This window comes from Symsagittifera roscoffensis, chromosome 7, assembly GCF_963678635.1.
Source record: "Symsagittifera roscoffensis chromosome 7, txSymRosc1.1, whole genome shotgun sequence".
Lineage (NCBI taxonomy): Eukaryota > Metazoa > Xenacoelomorpha > Acoela > Convolutidae > Symsagittifera > Symsagittifera roscoffensis.
The window spans coordinates 35,154,543-35,175,193 of record NC_087068.1 but is presented as its reverse complement, the minus strand read 5'-3'; the positions used below and the strand labels follow the sequence as shown (position 1 = coordinate 35,175,193).

The 20,651-nt window shown below is 38.9% G+C and overlaps 1 protein-coding gene across 2 annotated transcripts; it reads left to right on the top strand.

The window, feature by feature from the left end:
• Window positions 1-634: 634 nt before the first annotated feature.
• LOC134852150 (solute carrier family 22 member 6-like) lies at window positions 635-8,952 on the top strand. 2 transcript variants are annotated; one of them, XM_063868449.1, is made up of 5 exons: window positions 635-2,098; window positions 5,223-5,291; window positions 6,411-7,007; window positions 7,234-7,508; window positions 7,720-8,952. In XM_063868449.1, exons 1-5 carry the CDS (start codon window positions 1,807-1,809, stop codon window positions 8,635-8,637), a joined length of 2,151 nt encoding a protein of 716 aa, XP_063724519.1. In that variant the 5' UTR covers window positions 635-1,806; the 3' UTR covers window positions 8,638-8,952. The 2 variants fall into 2 exon arrangements, with proteins under 2 accessions (XP_063724519.1, XP_063724520.1); XM_063868450.1 differs by lacking the exon at window positions 5,223-5,291 and having other exon boundaries at window positions 646-2,098.
• Window positions 8,953-20,651: the final 11,699 nt, after the last annotated feature.

The window sequence follows — 20,651 nt, the reverse complement described above, 5'->3', positions numbered from 1 at the left end:
TGTGTCGGTTACATTCTGTAGCTGATTGGGAGAGTTAAGCGATTTCCTACTGCTAATCCGAACGAACAGGAGATATTATTGCAAACGAAGGGAAATGAAGAAAGAGGAATATTTTGCAGAGTGCGTGCATTGTAGGGCGAGACAAGTGGTCTTTGAGGCGATAGGTTTTTCTACCGAGCAGCTCAACAATTTTTTGGAGAAGCGATCGTATGCATTTTGAGTTAAATTAGTTGCTTATTTTGTGTATTGCAATGTAACTAAAGTTATTTAGATCGATCACAGTTTGTTTGATACCGCTTGTGTATGGATCTTAAGCGACACAAATTAGTGTTTATGAGATTTTTCTTTGCATTTGTGGACAGATTTAAATCAGGTTGTGTTGATTTTTAAATCTTGCGGGCTGGCTGGACACTGGTGATGTTTACCAACAGCATTTTTTAAAGAAAAAAAAACAGGCCAAAACTGGCATTTTTTGGAAGGTTTTGACCAAAAAATTGCGAATTGGGGAGGGGTGCGTTTTCTACTTCCATAGTAACTAAAAATTGTGCATCGTTTTTCGACTTAATCAGACGTCTAACAAATGGTATGCAAACGCACCAAGTGTTTCCATGTATCTTCCGTTCATAATACCATTTACCAAGTCGTTGTTCCTTTTTTGTACCATTTCAGTGGTGTTTCAACCGCTTTCACGTGTTAGAAATATATTCCTCGATGGTGGTGCTCTAATTCCCCCTGTAAAATCATTTTCCTTCTGTGCTTTTTATTTTTCGGCCTCTACTTTCAATGATTTAATGACTGTATCTTCAGAATTCGGAGTGTTATGCAACATCCGAGAGTGATTCGTGTATTGCATAACTCTTTTCGACTCTTACGTAAGAGATTAAATAATTTTAATTGACAGTTTTGTTGTGAAAACACGTAGATTTTTTAACTTACCATCGAGTTTACGTGAAACTTTTTATCGTTTCTGGTCTAACCTGACCGCACATCTCTTGCGTTTTACGTAAAGCTTTGTTCACATTTTGATCACAGTTTGTAGTCCAAGTCACCTTCAAAGGAGCCGAAAATTCAGCTGTTAATTTGCTTTCGACGATTTAATCGAGAACCCGAAAAACATAGTTAAATTTTTGTCACTCGAATGTATCATTTTAAAGTGAAAACTGCAGTTTCCATTGCCCAGTAACTCTCGCTCTTAATAAAACCGCGACCACGAAAACAGTGATAAAAGTTTGTGTTTCAGATCGAATTGATTCCAATTACTCTCTGAAACTCTACCAAGTTGTGTTATTAATTTTATCCAAAATTCCTAAAACAAGAAACTTCAGTTTAATTCAGGCGTTGTAGCAAGTGTCCTTCGTTGACCTTGATTGTCGAGTTCTGACTTGACTAGGGTCCTGTCGAAGATCTGAATAACGGGACACAGTTTGTTTAAATTGTTTGCCCGCCTTGAGCTCTCTTATATCCATACAATCAGTTTAAATCGACTCACTGAATATACAAGCTTAACTTAGTGTTTGGAAACAGTTCTTCAGCTTACAAATTACCCTTGAAGTTATTCATTCGGCAGCTGCTTTAAACTCGCCCTATTTCCAAAATCAACGTGATCTTCGGATTATTCAGTTATAGGATTATAGTTTATCACGATTTAGCTTAAAACTATTTCTCTTCGGTTACTTCTTGAATCGCATTTTGAATTTTTTTTGTCGGTTTGAGACAAAAAGTCGCAGTCGATTTTTGAGCAATTCTTTATTTTGTTTGTCAAGTCTGCAATTTTTTCTAAAGTTATACATACTTCGGAGTTGAATCATGACTGTGAATCAGTACGTGGATGGTTTGAGGACCTCGGGGCAACCATTCGACGCCGAGTCAGCAAACTCAAACTACTCAAACGAGGGAGTGTTGCCGGCATGCCATGGTGAGTCTCGAGACGAACTGCGGCCCGAGTCCAATCCGAGCGACTCCTCTTTGGATTATGGAGTGGATGCAATCAGAGCAGCAGACTACGCTGGAGGTGACGTGGATGTGTCGTGCCTGGACAACCAGGGTCCCAAGGCTGGATCTGGCTGGACAGAAGGGCCGCATGATTCTGTAGCCGAGGGTAATTTTTATTCGGCAAAAATGAGTGAAATTTCCTAAGAAATCGAAATCACTTTGCTCCGAATTGAAATAGCACTTTCATACTTCCATGGGATTCTTGGGAGCACCGTAGCTAATGTGAAATAAAATTCAGCCCTAACGTGACACAAATTTCAGGGAATATAACATAAAACAAAATTGCTGGTAAATCAAACTTATACGTTTTTATTCATTCTAGCCCAATTTGAAAGGACAATGTTATATATATTTTTTTTCATAGTTGATGGCAAAAGTTCATGGGACTTCTCTATAGAACAAGGCGAGTTGAATCAAGATCTCTGTGGAAGTGCGGATTGCAATTCAGGAAAACTTGTCCATATAAAATTAAAAATCTTCAAAAAATGTGCTTCAATAGAATCATTACAGTAATACACACGGTTTAAAAATGGGATATATTTTTGGATTTTGTATCACTAAATCGGGTCTAGGACAACAGGGCGACGAGACTTCAAGCCGAAGAGACTTCAGGCCAAAATTTGAACTTTTCAAGCACCTCAAAACACTTTTTCATCAGTAAAACGTTGCTTTTAAAAAATTTAGTTAAGTTTAGTCCATAAAAAGCGATATTCATGACAATGCACCACCTGGAATTGGCATCCGTTGATAACATCAGCCGGTTTTTGAAATGCATAAGTTATAAACATGAAAAACGCCTTCAACCGTATTTTATTTTTCAACTTTCCTAAACGTCATTTGGAGGCTTAAATTTTATGAAAACGCCAATAACTAATGAAGAAAGATCATGAAATTCAGAAGTTCTTCAATAAAATTTTCAAATTAATCATAATTCACAAGTTTATAAGAAAATATTCGGCCTGAAGTTCCTATTTTTACGAATCGGCTTGATGTCCGGCACCCCGCCCCCACTAAATCAAATTAGAAAATTTTTGACTAAGTTTTTAGACGAATTTGGCATAAAGTAATTGATTATTTTTGCGAGCTTTAGTAATTGGGCAATTTTTCCGCCTTGAGATAAAATTTTTGACTAAGTTTTTAGACGAATTTGGCATAAAGTAATTGATTATTTTTGCGAGCTTTAGTAATTGGGCAATTTTTCCGCCTTGAGATAAAATTACGAGAAATGAGCTTAACCGGTGATTTCGATGTATTTTAAACGTCACCCTGGCATTTGGTTGCAGATTATTTTGTTTTGAGACAAATGGAAATGGCGATCTCGGAAGTGACTTCTAATAGTTATATTTTTTAAGAAGCTCCGATAGCTATTAATCAATTTGCTTATCTTATGAACCGAGAATGATGAAATGGATCTTCGTTGAAATTTTTCATCAGCTGAAAAAAAGTTGGAATTTTTCATAGAACCGTTAGATATATTTGCGCTTGCGATTAGCAAGAGTTATTAAATGGGAATATGGACTTTTTTCGGGTTAACATCTTGTTTATCAGAAACACTGAAATCACTCTGTGTCTTAGTTCACAAGGAATTCAAATTTCCAAGAGTCTTCGGCTTACTTAGTCTGCAGGTAACTAATGTGCCTGGGATGGCAAATGTCCTGGGTTTGAATGTGAACAAGAACCTTTTTTTTCGAACGTGAAATATCCGTTTCAAAAATATTGTCGGCTTTTTATTTAACCACTTATGTTTTGTCGACTTAGTTGCCATATCTTAGAATTTTTTTGCTGTACGCAGTTTTCATTGTAGTTGCTTTTTATGTTATCGTTTACTCCTGCATATTGTAAGTCTACTGACCTTGATTTCGTATTTTATCCTTTTTTTGTTTTAACATTTTTTGGCCTAAATGATTTCGGCTATACAAGTTTTCATGACATTTTTTTTCGCTGGAAAATTGTTTTAAATTTTCATTAAACGCCAATAAATGTGTTTTTGAACGTGTTTTCCGCATTTAGAACATCATTCCTGACAACTTTTTGAAGTTTTTTTTAGTTGTTGTTTCCTCGAAAATTTTTCCGTTTTCTTAGCATTTAGTTGCTTCCTTTCGTGTCTGCTAGCTTGCAATTCTATTTGTCTTCATATTTTTTTTGTTGACTTAGTTGGCTTTGTGCTGAAGTTTTTGGTGATCTGAGCAACTTTCTCGGTGATATAAAATCTTTTGATGTATTCTTGTAGTGGTGCTTGCAAATCAGCTTGCAAATCAGAAATTTTGCTGGTTTTTTGAAATAATTTTTCTTTTCTGCGATTTTCAGATCTTTTGAAATTTTCCATGAAGGTAGTGAAAACAGGTACAAGGTTTATTGATTTTTTTCAGAAAAATTCGTAGATTTTGCTCAAATTTGTTTTTTTTTGTCTCTTTGACTTTAGCTCTTTTTTCATCCCAATTCAAAGTCATTTGCTGAAAATAAAAAGAAGGCAGAATACGCTAGCTACTAATAAATTGAAATGGGATGGAAAACGTGATTAGTGTCTAATTTCAAAAATGATTTTTTTTTTCAGATTTCCCCGCAGAATAAAAAATTGAGCTGCTGATCCAATTTTCTCACATTGGTCAGTTTCATTCAAAAAATTTCAGTTTTTTTGTCTCCTTAAGTCCATTGACACTTCTTCGATATTATGGTGGTTCTTCTCATTCTCCTCTCAGTCGCAAAAAAGAAATGAATGAGTCTTGTCTTCAATTTTCAATTTTTACACACGCCAGCCGTTATCAAATTGTGTGAAATCATGATTTTATTTGGTTGTAATATCTTTAAATTCCCCCTTTTTCAACAATTGATTCCTTATTTGGTCAAATATGCTCTTATAGATCATTAGAGTGTAATAGAATGGCTGGATTGCGTCTACTTTTGAAGTACTTGGAAGTTTCAAAAAAATCAAAGATTTTGGTGTTTTAACAGTTAATTTTTGTTACGCCTTAGACCACTGGCGTATATTTTTGTATCGCAAACTGTGCGAAGTTCCTCTTAGCCTCTGTTCAGAATTTCAAGCAGTTCATATTAAATAAGCAGCTACCGCGAAATTAAAGTCTAAAACTAATATACTGCGACCAAATATCGAGGTTGTCTGATTTTAAACGTCTATCTCACTTTCTTGGGTGCTATGACTAAGCGTTTCTTCTGAAGTGAAAGGTTGTCTTGTGAAATCTCTAATCTGATTCTCCTTTTGATTAATCAAGATTCATCTAAATGTTCACACCACTGGAGGCGGAGCGTCGGAAACGCCACGAGACAGGATGTGGGTCCAGGTAATATTGATGATTCGCAAACAATCAATCGGTGCTTCTTCAAAACCAATCAATCCCTCCTCTCCTTGCTTGTTGTCTCATCTCAACTGTGATTCTTATCTCAATTGCGCGAGCTGCCAAAACAAGTCTTCGAGTCGTGCGTTGCTTTACAAAATGTTGATGATGGGATGATGACATGTTTAGTACCCAAAAGCGGACGGCAAAAGATCATTTTTACCTCTTGACCAACTGCTACGCTACTGGTTGAATAGTCTTGAATAGCTTCTTCCCTGAAATTGTCGTCATCTACCTCGGGAGTGAGTAATCGGCAGGTATACTCTGTCTCTGCTCAATTCTCGACCAACGATGAGTTCTCGAATTTGCTACCCTGCATGGGACAATCAGAAGGGACGAGGTCCCAATACTACTGGCCACCCGATTTGAGTGGTTACCTGTCTAGATACCTGTCGATTATGGTAAGGGTGTCACCTAGGTGGCTGCTCCCGAGGTAGAAATCGAAACAGGTACATATAACATACAGTTATTTCAACCACATGAAATACTAAGTAGGGTGTTTAAAAACTAGGCAAGTTGTTGTCAATCATGCATTTACTAAAGCAAGCCTGCCTAACTTAGGGTTTCAAAAAAATAACGGCCTAATTTTATAGTTATTTTGACAATAGCACACCATCTCACCACTTGAATGAAAAAATGAGCGCGAAAACAGCACAAAGAGGACTCGCAACAAATCGAACCGAATCCTGAACGACGTGACTTCTTTCGCAGAGTTCGAGTATGAACAAAGTTGTTTTTTTTCGACTTCAGGAAATCCCAACACGAGCAATATTTTAATTACTGCAATTGTAAACATGCAGCTCATTCGTGAAAGGCGGATTTGTAAAATTTGTCATTACTAATTGTCTGTCATTGATTAATGATTATATTTGAACTTCAACTTGTTTGGTGTAGGTGAAATAACCACTAGTGTTACTTTTTCATATTTCAGTTCATGCTTTAATTCGCGAGCAAAGCCCGCCGAGCCCGGACTACGGTTCTATTTTACTTTCGTCTTTAAATTTTAATCAACAAATATTTTTTGGGTCATTTATTCCGAATGTTATCACTTTTGTGTGTTTCTAGGCCACGACAACGTGACCAAACGACCTCGCAATCTCACTTCGTTCAGTGAGTCGCAATGTGGACGCGACGAATTCGCGACGATCATGAAAGAGGTTGGCGAACTAGGCCCATGGCAATGGTTTATTGCGTTTTTCAATATGCTGATGACAATAACCGCCGGAATCCAAAACAATTCGTACCCCATGTTGGTGGGAAGTAGTAACAACTGGGCATATGGGTGCAAATTGAAAGATGATTCGAATTTCACTCTGAATTCTGACTTACAATCCTGTGAGATTGTACTGGCTGATTCGGAGCAACCAATCAAGTGTTCCGAATCAGACAGTCATGAGATGGTGTACCAGCACGAACACTTCGATAATGCTCTGCTGACCGAGTTCCACCTGATGTGCGGATACGCGAACTTCCTAGTCCCTCTCGTCCACTCGGCGTTTACTATCGGCTGTTTCTTCGGCGTCTTTCTGTTCGGCTGGTTGGGTGACTGGGTCGGACGGAAGAAGGCACTGTGTGTTGGAGTTCCCATCATGATCGTTCTCAACTTCTCTCTCACATTCTCTCCAAACATTTACGTCTTTCTAGCTGTCAGACTGTTGCAAGGTTTGCTTTTCAAATGCCAATCCTAATTGGCCATGACACTGTTTACTTCAATTATGTTTCATTTTGATAGATTGAAGCATTTGTAGTTGAATTTTTCAACTTTTAATTTGAAGGAAGAATATTTTTTAAGTTTTTCGAACTTAACTAAATCTTTTTTTTATCGAAATAACGGTAATTAATTTTTTTTTGTCTTGTCTCAGACGATGCATATCTAGACCTTTTCTAGGTGTCGTGGTCTTTGGAACATTCACGGTGGCTTACGTGATTTCGATGGAAACGACTGCTCCCTCGCGACGAGCCATGATTGGCAACGTCGTCCACATTCCATGGGGCCTACAGTTCATCACGGTGGCGCTGATTGCCATGTGGCTGAAACACTGGCGCTACCAGCAGATCGTCTACTCCATTCCCTCTCTTTTATGCCTCGTTTGCGTCACTCCTCTCCTTTCCGAGTCTCCCAGATGGCTGGCAATTAACGGAAAGATAGAAGAGGCAACCCAGGTGACCACTTTTTAAGTTTTTTAGGCGATTGAGATCAGAGTTGAGTTTCTTTCGATAATAGCAACTTGATGTTTAACCAGTGGTTTTCGGAAACTTGAAAATTACAGGTTGGAAAATTACAATTTATGTAAGTTTTGAGTCTTCGCTTAACAAAATGTTAAGACGAGGTGATTTGCTTAAATGGGTTCCAAGAAAGTTCGTTTTGATTTAGGTTCTGCTTCGTGGAGCAAAATGGAATGGGAAAAAGGTGTCCGAGGAGTCGATTCGGGAACGCCTGGAGTCGTTTCACAGACGCGCTTCTGAAGATGCACATAAGCAGCCAAGTAATCTGAAGCTGGCAATGGGTCTGGTCAAGACTCCGGAAATGAGACGTCGTTTTCTGTTCTCAGCAGTAATTTGGTTCCAAGGAGCGTTCACAAACCACGGCATAAATTTCTATGCACCGCAATTGGCAGAGGACCCCTATCTGGCCTATTGTCTTGTCGGATTCTTTGAATTCATTTCTCCTGTCATCGGGGCCATCGTGTTCACCTACGGTCGTAGGCTTCCCCTCATCTTCTTGTTTGCTGTGTGTGGCTTTATTTCGTACAACATAATAACGGTGATGAAGGTGTGGCCTGACAACAACGAGTTCCAACTGCTGGCCATGCTGCTCTTCGCAACGTTCCTGTCGGACATGGCGTTCAACGGTATCTACGTGCACGTGTCGGAGTTCATGCCTACTACCCACCGAAGTATTGGGCTGGGAAGTTGCTCAGCTGTCGCTCGAATCGGATCTTCTCTGTCGTCAATCCTTGTGAGCACCGCTAGCTCCTACCCATATCTACCACCGGTCATTTTCGGAACTCTCTCTCTGGCTGGAAGTTTCTGCACCTACATGTTGCCCTCGACTGAGAACCAAGAACTACCTGAGACCATCGAAGATGTGGAGGAGCACGGACGAGAGAGACGCAGAGGTCTTACTTGGCTGTCGCAGAACTCGATTGCCAAGTTCAAAGCCAACACCACCTCTGGAGTGAGCGACCATGTGGCGTCTTCATGCAACCACTGTGACAAACGCATGAAACGAAACACGGTGTCGAGTGGGTTGTGCGATGAGGCAATGATTCAGAATGTAACATGTGTCTAGAAAATTGGATATTGGCGAACTTACAGAGAGACAATGTGATAAAGCAACAGCAACACAGAAGTTGCAAAAAATGTGATAAATAATAACTGAAATTGATGAGTATAGTATTTCTTTATATTTAAATGTGCATACTTAAAATCTTTGAATCAAACTTATTTTTCGAAGAATTGGTCGTATCATATGTTAATAATTTCTCTATACTGGATTGTGAAACTGTTTTTTGTTCGATCCTCTGTTTGTACATCATTAATTAGCTTACGCTTGGTTGATGAAATTGAATGTCAATACAATCAATTCAGTCTTATTTTTACATCATTATCTTTTTTTTAATGAAACAGTCACGCTTATTAGGAGATGGTTTTCCCATTTAGACAATCTATCGAAAGAAGATTTCTTACTGTGCAAGTTGCTATTATATCTGGTAAAAATTGAGTTGATGTTTTTTGATGGATATTTGATCATCAACCGAAGAATTTTTCCTGGTTTGTAAAAAACGAAGTTAGCCGGTTTTCTAAAATGGGGTTAGTGTTATCTAAAATGTTTCTATCATAAAAAATACTAAAATTCAAAGAATTTCAAGGCCATATATATATATTTTTAAAATTCAGTTTTTTTTTTCTGTAATCTTGAGTTCAGTGGCACTTATTCAATTATTCAACGTCGAACATAGTCAATTGGCTATGTTCAATTTCTGTGAACAGCTTGTTTGTACTAGTAGTTGCATTTATAATAGAAATGATGTAAAGGAATAGAGTTTCTAAGTAGAAAAGTAGCGTAATCCTAGCAGCAGTTGTTTGAAAGTTAAGGCAGGCGACTCTTGGATATGATAGTTTTGGTTCGAATCTCGTTGTCAGCAGACATTTTTAAGAGTCGTTGATTAAAGTTCAGACTCTTATATAGATGCTGATAATTTTTTCCGTTTTCAGATGTCTTAAAATTTGTTCAGGCTCAAATTTAATTTTATGAGGTTTGACGTAGATTTCTTTTTTAAGTAAGTTAATTTCCTTTGTTAAAAGGAAGACAAACTCCTCTATCGAACGGCGTCTGAAGTGGCTTTTATAATAAATTGGCCAATTTGTAAGGTTAAAAGAATTACATTTTCTTCGTATTTGTTGGTGGATTTTATGACATGCTGTATAACTGCGTTCAGATCATCGAAATCCTCTATCAAACAGCAAAAGTGTAAAAGGCACAAAAATGTGATAGACTTCTAGTGTCGAAAGTGGAATTCAATTTTCAGATTTCCCAGCGGTTCAAACAAGTAATCTATTGATCCAGCGTTCTGAAATTGGGATATTAAAAAAAATCATAAATTGTTCTAAAAAATAAAAAACGCAATATGGGCATCTATTTTTTTCTTTCAAATTCGAAAAGAAAGATTTTGGAAACTAAGTCATTATGTTTTTCTTGCGTTCATTAACTCTTTTCGAACTGTCTGTTGGTAATGTTTGTTTTTAGAGCGGCTGATTTTGGAGCTCAGTTATGCAATCGTTTGTTGCCTGTGTTTGCGATTTGCAGCTAACCCTCTGTGCATGTTAAGTTCCCCTTGGAAATCACATAACTATAATGGCTGTACTTTTTTTGATCAGCACTCAATCTGTTCCAGACTTCTTCATTCGGTTTTCTGAGCCAAAGGGGTGTGATGGTTCTTTCTTACGTTTTTGCTCGATTTTGTTTACCTCGAAGAAAGCTCGGAGTGTGGTATCATATTCAAGCCACATTTGTTGTAATTCGGTTTCCAAGTAAAATCAAATTGTTGTCACAATTTTGAGAAAAAAGGCCTGAATTTTTCTATCACACGAAATTTCGCGGTGTTTGATGACACTGAAATCAGTTTTGATGACACTCAGTTTATTCAACAATTTTGCGTTATTTACTTCATTAAGACATTTTAATAAAAGGAACCATAGGTTCCCGATACTCGGCGAAGCGGATTCGAAGCGGGGTCTGTGTCATGATGGACGCGTGCATTGTCCGCTAGGCTATGGAGGCGAGCCGTGAGCATTTTCCCAAATTTTCTTATTGTGAGGTGTTTTTCGTGCCAATTTTTTTTCAGTTTTCCTGGTGTATGGAAAAAAGTTTCTTGCGGGAATCAAACACTGTTGTTTGTTTTCTTGGACAAAAGTCTTAGCCGCTCAGCAATGTGCGATAACTTGATCTACCTAATTTATGCTTTAGCCTGATTACTTCCAACTTAATATTTTGTGGGACTAAGTAACAAATAATAAGGTTATAATTATATTCACGCATTGGATAAAAGTTAATGTAAGTTTTCTCTCTTTTTTCTCTCTTTTCCTATTATCTGCGGTTGTACCCACTCTCATGCCCACCGTTCAAAGTCGCGCCGCCGTCATTTGTTTGGAGCTGAAATCAGTCCATTGAGTCCTCAATGCCAATGTACTCCTCCATGCGCTTTTCAAGTAGGCTGGCACGCGTGTTGGTGTAATTAGGATGTTTTGTGGCTCTATGAGACAGCTGTATGACAAAACTCATGTCTACCATAAAGCCCCGTGGCGAGTAGTACCTCGCACGAAGAAATGCTGGTTAATTGTTCACGGTGGCGAGGTGTGCTGGCAATTCCATGGTCAAGTCCAGAGTAGAGTTGATTGCGACTAGAGTTGGTAGCGAAGGTAGAGTTGGAGGCGATATAATTGAAAAGTTAGAGAAAAGAGTTTGAAATCGCTGTTAGCAGGCTAGCGGAGGGATCAGACTGAATAGCTGTCAGTGTTTTCAAGAGTCAAAAGTTACGTTGAAGGTACAGGGCATCTGAAAATTGGTTTAATTAAGAGCTAAGATGGATGAGGTATGCCCTGTCATTTGGGATAAGGAACGGAGATGAAGCAGAGGAAGTTACAAATTGCATGCTGGGCTTTGTGAAAAGTTTATTTTAGGGGAAAAGTAGCTAGCGGAATCAAAAATGAAGTCAAGCGAAACACATGGAAATGGTAATAGGCTTTGCTTGTTCGATTTGGGCCTTCAGGTAGCGTGATTAGCTTTTGACAAAAGCAAATCCATTTGAACTCTCCGGTGGCTTTGATTGATTTTTTTTTCAATTTCAGGTTAAACTCCAATACGTGGGTGTTTTGTTGTATTGTAATTAAGAAAATAATTAGGTTGGTTATTTACAAATTAACTATCAAACAGTTTAGGAGTCGGTGATTGAACATCGATTGTTCTTTCGTTTCTATCGAAAAAGGGGAGTCCGAGGAGGATCACTAAAAATGTTATGAAGACCATGAGTTCTACAAAATGGAGATGTCCTACTTGAAAGGTAGAATTGCTGCAAAACGAGATTGGGGTAAAAATGCAGTAGAAAGTTTGATATCCGTTGCATCGCATTCGCTGGGTACGTGCGTAATCTGTTTACAGATTTCTTGATAGTGCTCATGAGACATGGCACTCCTGGACACTCTGGTGTCAGCAATGGTTTTCGTTATATTTTGCCCGATTCGTAGGGTTAAAAGATACATTTTTTTCGTATTTTGAGGTGGCTGTTTTACGCTGTATAACAGCGTGCAGATCATTTAGTTTTTTTGATTGCTTATTGAAGATAATTGTGTAATTGCAGTACGGAGGCTGTCGTTGTTGTCAATCTCTAGCAGAGCGATTCGTGTGTGCTGAGATTTGGCAGAAATTAAAAGAGTTATAGGTTTGGCAGCAATAGTTTTAACTCAAAGAGTTCCCGAAAACGAATAGTACTGGCCACTCTTGACTTGTCGAAAGCCTTCGATATGAAATGGTACTGTACTTACGTCAAACTGCTGCATGGTTCCAGCTTAGCTGAAGGGATAGCAGATGGCTCTCAAATTACCTTAGCGGGCGCTCACCCAGGACACTATTCAGAAATAAATTATCGACAACCAGGATTCCTCTAGAAAATCAGTGAGACTGTTCAGCTCCGCCTACAAACAGTTCAAATCTTAACCAACTGCTGCAATGAATTCCTCGGTTCTCTCCGTCGAAAAAACCCAAAAACTCTTGGAGTGTTTTTGACCCGTCCCTCATATTTGCAGAGCATTTTAAGCAAACCGCAATGAAAGCCGCGCGCAGGATATTGATTTTGAAGGCTCTGTCCGGGACGTACTAGGGACAATCCAAAAAAACTTTGCCTGTAGCGCTCAAATCTCCGATCAGACCAATACACAATCCATAGATATCTTCATAGATGTCATACCCACTATCCGTTCAACAGCACCATAAACTTCTATCCATCCACTTTTTTCTGAAATTGTACCTTCACATCCATCCCTTTCATTTCTATTGTAGGTTGAAGGTTACCCTCCTCTCCAAGACATATCAAACCTAACTTTACATCAATTTTTAAAAAACTCGACAAAATCATCTCCAAGACACGCGATTTTACCACGTTTAACGATAACTCGGACCGAAGCAACTTCGTTTATAATAATTTTAAACCTCTTTCAAAAGGGTCCGCACAAATTACGCAACAAATGCAATAAATGACGCGCCCGCTCCCATAGTTCTCCCGCTGCGCCCACCTGATATCTCCTCGACTGCGGAACTGCTCGCCCGTTCAACAAGAACCCCGTTAGCTGAGCTCAGATCCGGCTGCTCCCCCTTTTAAAACACCTATCTAAATGGAATTGACCCCAATGTCCCACCGAACTGCGTCCCAATTTCAGTCTCCCCATACTACTCTCCACATCTTTAACTGCCCCACAAATCCGACTGAGCTCACCCAAATAGACTTGTGGCTACGACCGTCCGAAGTAGCAATGTTCCTTAGACTCGGGCCAAGCTCGAATGACAACTAACAACAACAACAATTGCGTTGGTTTCATTTGATATATCGGCTATTTGTATGTCGGTCAGGAAGTCATCCGGTTGTTGCTTTGCCGGGTCAGAAGTTCTACTTTGGAGTCCGAGCTCAAAATTTTGTCTCTGGTCTGAGTCAGCGTATCTTTTTCAAAGTTGGTCGAGTGCTTTCTCGACATCATTTCTGATCGAGACCTTTTTTCTACTGAGTTTTTTCGGCGAACTCAGATAATTGTCTACCTGCTTTTTTTAATTGGCTGAGTTCCACAAAAAGTTTTTTTGAAAACTCGGCTTCGTTTTAGCATTTCGAAAGCTCCATGAAAAGTTTAATAGCTTAAGTAATTTTTTTCTGGATATTTTGTACTTTTGTTGCAAATTTTATTGACAAAAACAATTTTTTGAAGTTTTTTCAATTTTGTTTAATTTCATTATCCTCATTCTTTTTTGAGTTGCAATTTGTGCGAAGTTAAGCTTCGCCTCTGTGCTCTTGTATAGTATTTCTTTATATTTAAGTGTGCATACTTAAAATCTTTGAATCAAAGTTATTTTTCGAAGAATTGTTCAAATCATATGTTAATAATTTCTCTATACTGGATTGTGAAACTGTTTTTTGTTCGATCCTCTGTTTGTACATCATTAATTAGCTTACGCTTGGTTGATAAAAATGAATGTCAATACAATCAATTTTGTCTTATTTTTACATCAATATCTTTTTTTTAATGAAACAGTCACGCTGGTTAGGAGATGGTTTTCCCATCTAGACAATCTATCGAAAGAAGATTTCTTACTGTGCAAGTTGCTATTATATCTGGCAAAAATTGAGTTGATGTTTTTTTTATGGATATTTGATCATCAACCGAAGTATTTTTCCTGGTTTGTAAAAAAACCGAACTAGCCGGTTTTCTAAAATGGGGTTAGTGTTATCTAAAATGTTTCTATCATAAAAAATACTAAAATTCAAAGAATTTCAAGGCCATATATATGTTTTTTAAAATTCAGTTTTTTTTCTGTAATCTTGAGTTCAGTGGCACTTATTTATCGTCGAACATAGTCAATTGGCTATGTTCAATTTCTGTGAACAGTTTGTTTGTACTAGTAGTTGCATTTATAATAGAAATGATGTAAAGGAATAGAGTTTCTAAGAAGAAAAGTAGCGTAATCCTAGCAGCAGTTGTTTGAAAGTTAAGGCAGCCGACTCTTGGATATGATAGTTTTAGTTCGAATCTCGTTGTAAGCAGATATTTTTAAGAGTCAATGATTAAAATTCAGACTCATATAGATGCTGATAATTTTTTCCGTTTTCAGATGGCTTAAAATTTGTTCAGGCTTTGACGTATGATTTCTTTTTTAAGTTCAGTTCAATTCCTTTGTTAAAAGGAAGACAAACTCCTCTATCGAACGGCGTCTGAAGTGGCTATTATAATAATTTGGCCAATTTGTAAGGTTAAAAGAATTACATTTTCTTCGTATTTGTTGGTGGATTTTATGACATGCTGTATAACGGCGTTCAGATCATCGAAATCCTCTATCAAACAGCAAAAGTGTAAAAGGCACAAAAATGTGATAGACTTCTAGTGTCGAAAGTGGAATTCAATTTTCAGATTTCCCAGCGGTTCAAACAAGTAATCTATTGATCCAGCGTTCTGAAATTGGGATATTAAAAAAAATCATAAATTGTTCTAAAAAATAAAAAACGCAATATGGGCATCTATTTTTTTCTTTCAAATTCGAAAAGAAAGATTTTGGAAACTAAGTCATTATGTTTTTCTTGCGTTCATTAACTCTTTTCGAACTGTCTGTTGGTAATGTTTGTTTTTAGAGCGGCTGATTTTGGAGCTCAGTTATGCAATCGTTTGTTGCCTGTGTTTGCGATTTGCAGCTAACCCTCTGTGCATGTTAAGTTCCCCTTGGAAATCACATAACTGTATTGGCTGTACTTTTTTTGATCAGCACTCAATTTGTTCTAGATTTCTTCATTCGGTTTTCTGAGCCAAAGGGATGTGATGGTTCTTTCTTACGTTTTTTCTCGATTTTGCTTACTTCGAAGAAAGCTCGGAGTGTGGTATCATATTCAAGCCACATTGTCATAATTCGGTTTCCAAGTGAAATCAAATTGTTGTCTCAATTTCGAGAAAAAACGCCTGAATTTTTCTATCACACGAAATTTCGCGGCGTTTGATGACACTGAAATCAGTTTTGATGACACTCAGTTTATTCAACAATTTTGCGTTATTTACTTCTCCAATTTCTGAGTGCTGTAATTACGTCTCATGCTTGAGTTTGTTTCCCAAGTCAAGCGCCCTTTTGTGAACAAAAAAGCGGACAAAATGTTATAAAGAATAATTTTCGGTTTTTCATTCGATTTCGTATTTTTTTTTGTTACATGGTTATCGTTGTTTCAAAGAAGCGCGTTTTAAGGAGACATGATATGATAATGTCGCTATTATCTTGGTGTTTTTGCTTATATTGTATCTTGTAGCTAAAAATTTTGAAGACATTTTAATAAAAGGAACCATAGGTTCCCGATACTCGGCGAAGCGGATTCGAAGCGGGGTCTGTGTCATGATGGACGCGTGCATTGTCCGCTAGGCTATGGAGGCGAGCCGTGAGCATTTTCCCAAATTTTCTTCTTTTGAGGTGTTTTTTGTGCCAATTTTTTTTCAGTTTTCCTGGTGTTTGGAAAAAAGTTTCTTGCGGGAATCAAACACTGTTGTTTGTTTTGTTGGACAAAAGTCTTAGCCGCTCAGCCATGTGCGATAACTTGATCTACCTAATTTATGCCTTAGCCTGATTACTTCCAACTTAATATTTTGTGGGACTAAGTAACAAATAATAAGGTTATAATTATATTCACGCATTGGATAAAAGTTAATGTAAGTTTTCTCTCTTTTTTCTCTCTTTTCCTATTATCTGCGGTTGTACCCACTCTCATGCCCACCGTTCAAAGTCGCGCCGCCGTCATTTGTTTGGAGCTGAAATCAGTCCATTGAGTCCTCAATGCCAATGTACTCCTCCATGCGCTTTTCAAGTAGGCTGGCACGCGTGTTGGTGTAATTAGGATGTTTTGCGGCTCTATGAGACAGCTGTATGACAAAACTCATGTCTACCATAAAGCCCCGTGGCGAGTAGTACCTCGCACGAAGAAATGCTGGTTAATTGTTCACGGTGGCTAGGTGTGCTGGCAATTCCATGGTCAAGTCCAGAGTAGAGTTGATTGCGACTAGAGTTGGTAGCGAAGGTAGAGTTGGAGGCGATATAATTGAAAAGTTAGAGAAAAGAGTTTGAAATCGCTGTTAGCAGGCTAGCGGAGGGATCAGACTGAATAGCTGTCAGTGTTTTCAAGAGTCAAAAGTTCCGTTGAAGGTACAGGGCATCTGAAAATTGGTTTAATTAAGAGCTAAGATGGATGAGGTATGCCCTGTCATTTGGGATAAGGAACGGAGATGAAGCAGAGGAAGTTGCAAATTGCATGCTGGGCTTTGTGAAAAGTATACTTTAGGGGAAAAGTAGGTAGCGGAATCAAAAATGAAGTCAAGCGAAACACAAATGGTAATAGGCTTTGCTTGTTCGATTTTGGCCTTCAGGTAGCGTGATTAGCTTTTGACAAAAGCAAATCCATTTGAACTCTCCGGTGGCTTTGATTGATTTTTTTTTCAATTTCAGGTTAAACTCCAATACGTGGAGGTTTTGTTGTATTGTAATTAAGAAAAATATCGGTGATTGAACATCGATTGTTCTTTCGTTTCTATCGAAAAAGGGGAGTCCGAGGAGTATCACTAAAAATGTTACGAAGACCATGAGTTCTACAAAATGGAGATGTCCTATCTTGAAAGGTAGAATTGCTGCAAAACGAGATTGGGGTAAAATGCAGTAGAAAGTTTGATATCCGTTGCATCGCATTCGCTGGGTACGTGCGTAATCTGTTTACAGATTTCTTGATAGTGCTCATGAGACATGGCACTCCTGGACACTCTGGTGTCAGCTATGGTTTTCGTTATATTTTGCCCGATTTGTAGGGTTAAAAGATACATTTTTTTCGTATTTTGTGGTGGCTGTTTTACGCTGTATAACAGCGTGCAGATCATTTAGTTTTTTGATTGCTTTTTGAAGATAATTGTGTAATTGCAGTACGGAGGCTGTCGTTGTTGTCAATCTCTAGCAGAGCGATTAGTTTGTGCTGAGATTTGGCAGAATAATCATCCTGTTGTGTTTGATCGTTGACGAAAGTCCGTTAAATTGTTCTTTTTGTCAGCGTCGTTGAGTGACTATACATCCTCTTCTGTTATGATAGCTCTGGTTTCAATATTGATTTCTTCCATTGCTTTTATAACCGCGGGGGAAGCTTGGGGTTTGGTCACTTTAGTTGTAGTAGTAGGTGGCTCGGTTGTTATTGTAATTGTTTCAATGCCCTCAGTGTGGGGGCGTATCCTTCCGTATCTGTTATAGTATGGTCAACTATCGGACTGTGCTGTTGAGGTTTGTTGGTCAATTTCTTTTTGACTCTGTTCCAGGTGCATTAGCGCGATTCCCTTGGTTAGTACGTTTCTCGAGCCAAGCAGCTACTGGTTGAATGTCAACCGCTTTCAGTTCATTGAAAGCTATCTCGTGTGGTTGCGCTGGTTTGGGTCCAGATGAGCCGCCTTCCAAGGTTGCCCTCGGCAGAAAGCCTCGCTTATCTGCAAATGGCGCAACTACAACCTCCCATCAATAGGGGAGCGCAGATTGCTTGCAAAGCCCGGTTTTTGTGTTCGAAGAGTCTGAAGCCGGCCAGGCTGCTCCGTCTAATAATCTACATTTGCTACTTTGTTCCGGCCTACACCCCAACCCCGGCCCCTTCAATTGCTCGCCATATCACCAAGTCATCAAACAAAACCAAGTGTGGTGCCTCATTTTTGGGTGGATACATTTAAAATATAGTAATCTCCCCATTCTCAAAAACTACCACAGATTTTTGCTTATACTGTTCCTTCCCAGAACCACATACTGCCGCCCCCTATAACTAATAATACAAACCTTAGAAGAACCTAACCCAACCTCTGCGCAGTGGTAACTCTTTTAACTCGAACCTTTTAAAATCTTTAATAATCCTACAATTCAATTGCGATAATATTTCCGGCAAAGTCCCTGAAATTGCAGCCCTTCTATGTGATAACCAAATCCATCTTGCATTCTTCCAAGAAACCAAGCTAAAACCAAGTACTCGAAATCGCTCGATTGGTGCGAATTACACACTACTTAAAAAGACCCTATACTAGAAGGTTGAAGCCTGCTGATAGCGATACTTAAGTACGAGAAACTAGACTGTAACCAAGACGGAAATAGAGGCTCAGAACATTTAAATGAAGGGCAACAACCAAACTCTCCGAATCATCTTTAATGTCTTTTTCCCCCGCGTAGCAGCTGCCCGAATGACTATAAACCGTCAGTCACACAATTCCTAACTGACACAATTGTGGTGGCTGTTTTACGCTGTATAACAGCGTGCAGATCATTTAGTTTTTTTGATTGCATATTGAAGATAATTGTGTAATTGCAGTACGGAGGCTGTCGTTGTCGTCAATCTCTAGCAGAGCGATTCGTTTGTGCTGAGATTTGGCAGAAATTAAAAGAGTTATAGATTTGGCAGCAATAGTTTTAACTCAAAGAGTTCCCCAAAACGAATAGTACTAGCCACTCTTGACTTGTCGAAAGCCTTCAATATGATATGGTACTGTACTTACGTCAAACTGCTGCATGGCTCCAGCTTAGCTGAAGGGATAGCAGATGGCTCTCAAATTACCTTAGCGGGCGCCCACCCAGGACACTATTCAGAAATAATTTATCGACAACCAGGATTATCCGTACTGGGGTTCTTCAAGGCTCAGTACTTTCCCCAATCTTTTAAACTTTCACGTACATGATGCTCCTCAAAGTGCACTCGAAAATTTTTTTAAATCTAATGCAGACGATTTTCTCCCTTTTGTGCAATCAAGCAATATCGTCGAGGTGTCTGGCATTGTAACCAATTACTTAAACGAGCTCCATGAGTTTTTTTACAAGCAGACACTTGAAGTTCTCTTCCTCGAGAAAATCAGTGAGACTGTTCAGCTCCGCCTGCAAACAGTTCAACTCTCAACCAACTGCTGCAATGAATTCCTCGGTTCTCTCCGTCGAAAAAACCCAGAAACTCTTGGAGTGTTTTTTGACCCGTCCCTCATATTTGCAGAGCATTTTAAGCAAACCGCAATGAAAGCCGCGCGCAGGATTTTGATTCTGAAGGCTCTGTCCGGGACGTACTAGGGACAATCCAAAAAACGTTGCTTGTAGCGTTCAAATCTCTGATCAGACCAATACACAACCCACAGATCTCTTCATAGATGTCATACCCACTATCCGTTCAACAGCACCATAAACTTCTATCCACCCCCTTTTTTCTAAAATTGTACCTTCACATCCATCCCTTTCATTTCTATTGTAGGTTGAAGGTTACCCTCCCTCCAAGACAAATCAAACCTGACTTTACATTAATTTTTAAAGAAGAACTCGACAAAATAATCTCTAAGACACGCGATTTTACCACGTTTAACGATAACTCGGACCGAAGCAACTTCGTTTATAATAAATTTAAACCTCTTAAAAGGTTCCGCACAAAGTACGCAACAAATGCAATAAATGACGCGCCCGCTCCCATAGTTCTCCCGCTGCGCCCACCTGATATCTCCTCGACTGGGGAACTGCTCCCCCGTTCAACAAGAACCCCGTTAGCTGAGCTCAGATCCGGCTGCTCCCCCTTTTAAAACACCTATCTCAATGGAATTGACCCCATTGTCCCAACGAACTGTGTCCCAATTTCGGTCTCCCCATACTACTCTCCACATCTTTAACTGCCCCACAAATCCGACTGAACTCACCCCAAAGACTTGTGGCTACGGCCGTCCGAAATAGCAATGTTCCTTAGACTCGGGCCAAGCTCGAATGACAACTAACAACAACAACAATTGCGTTGGTTTCATTTGATATATCGGCTGTTTGTATGTCGGCCAGGAAGTCATCCGGTTGTTGCTTTGCCGGGTCAGAAGTTCTACTTTGGAGGTCGAGCTCAAAATTTCGTCTCTGGTCTGAGTCAGCGTATCTTTTTCGAAGTTGGTCGAGTGCTTTCTCGACATCATTTCTGATCGAGATTTTTTTTTCTACTGAATTTTTTCGGCGAATTTAGATTATTGTCTAAGTTCTACAGAAAGAGTTTTTTTTGAAAATTC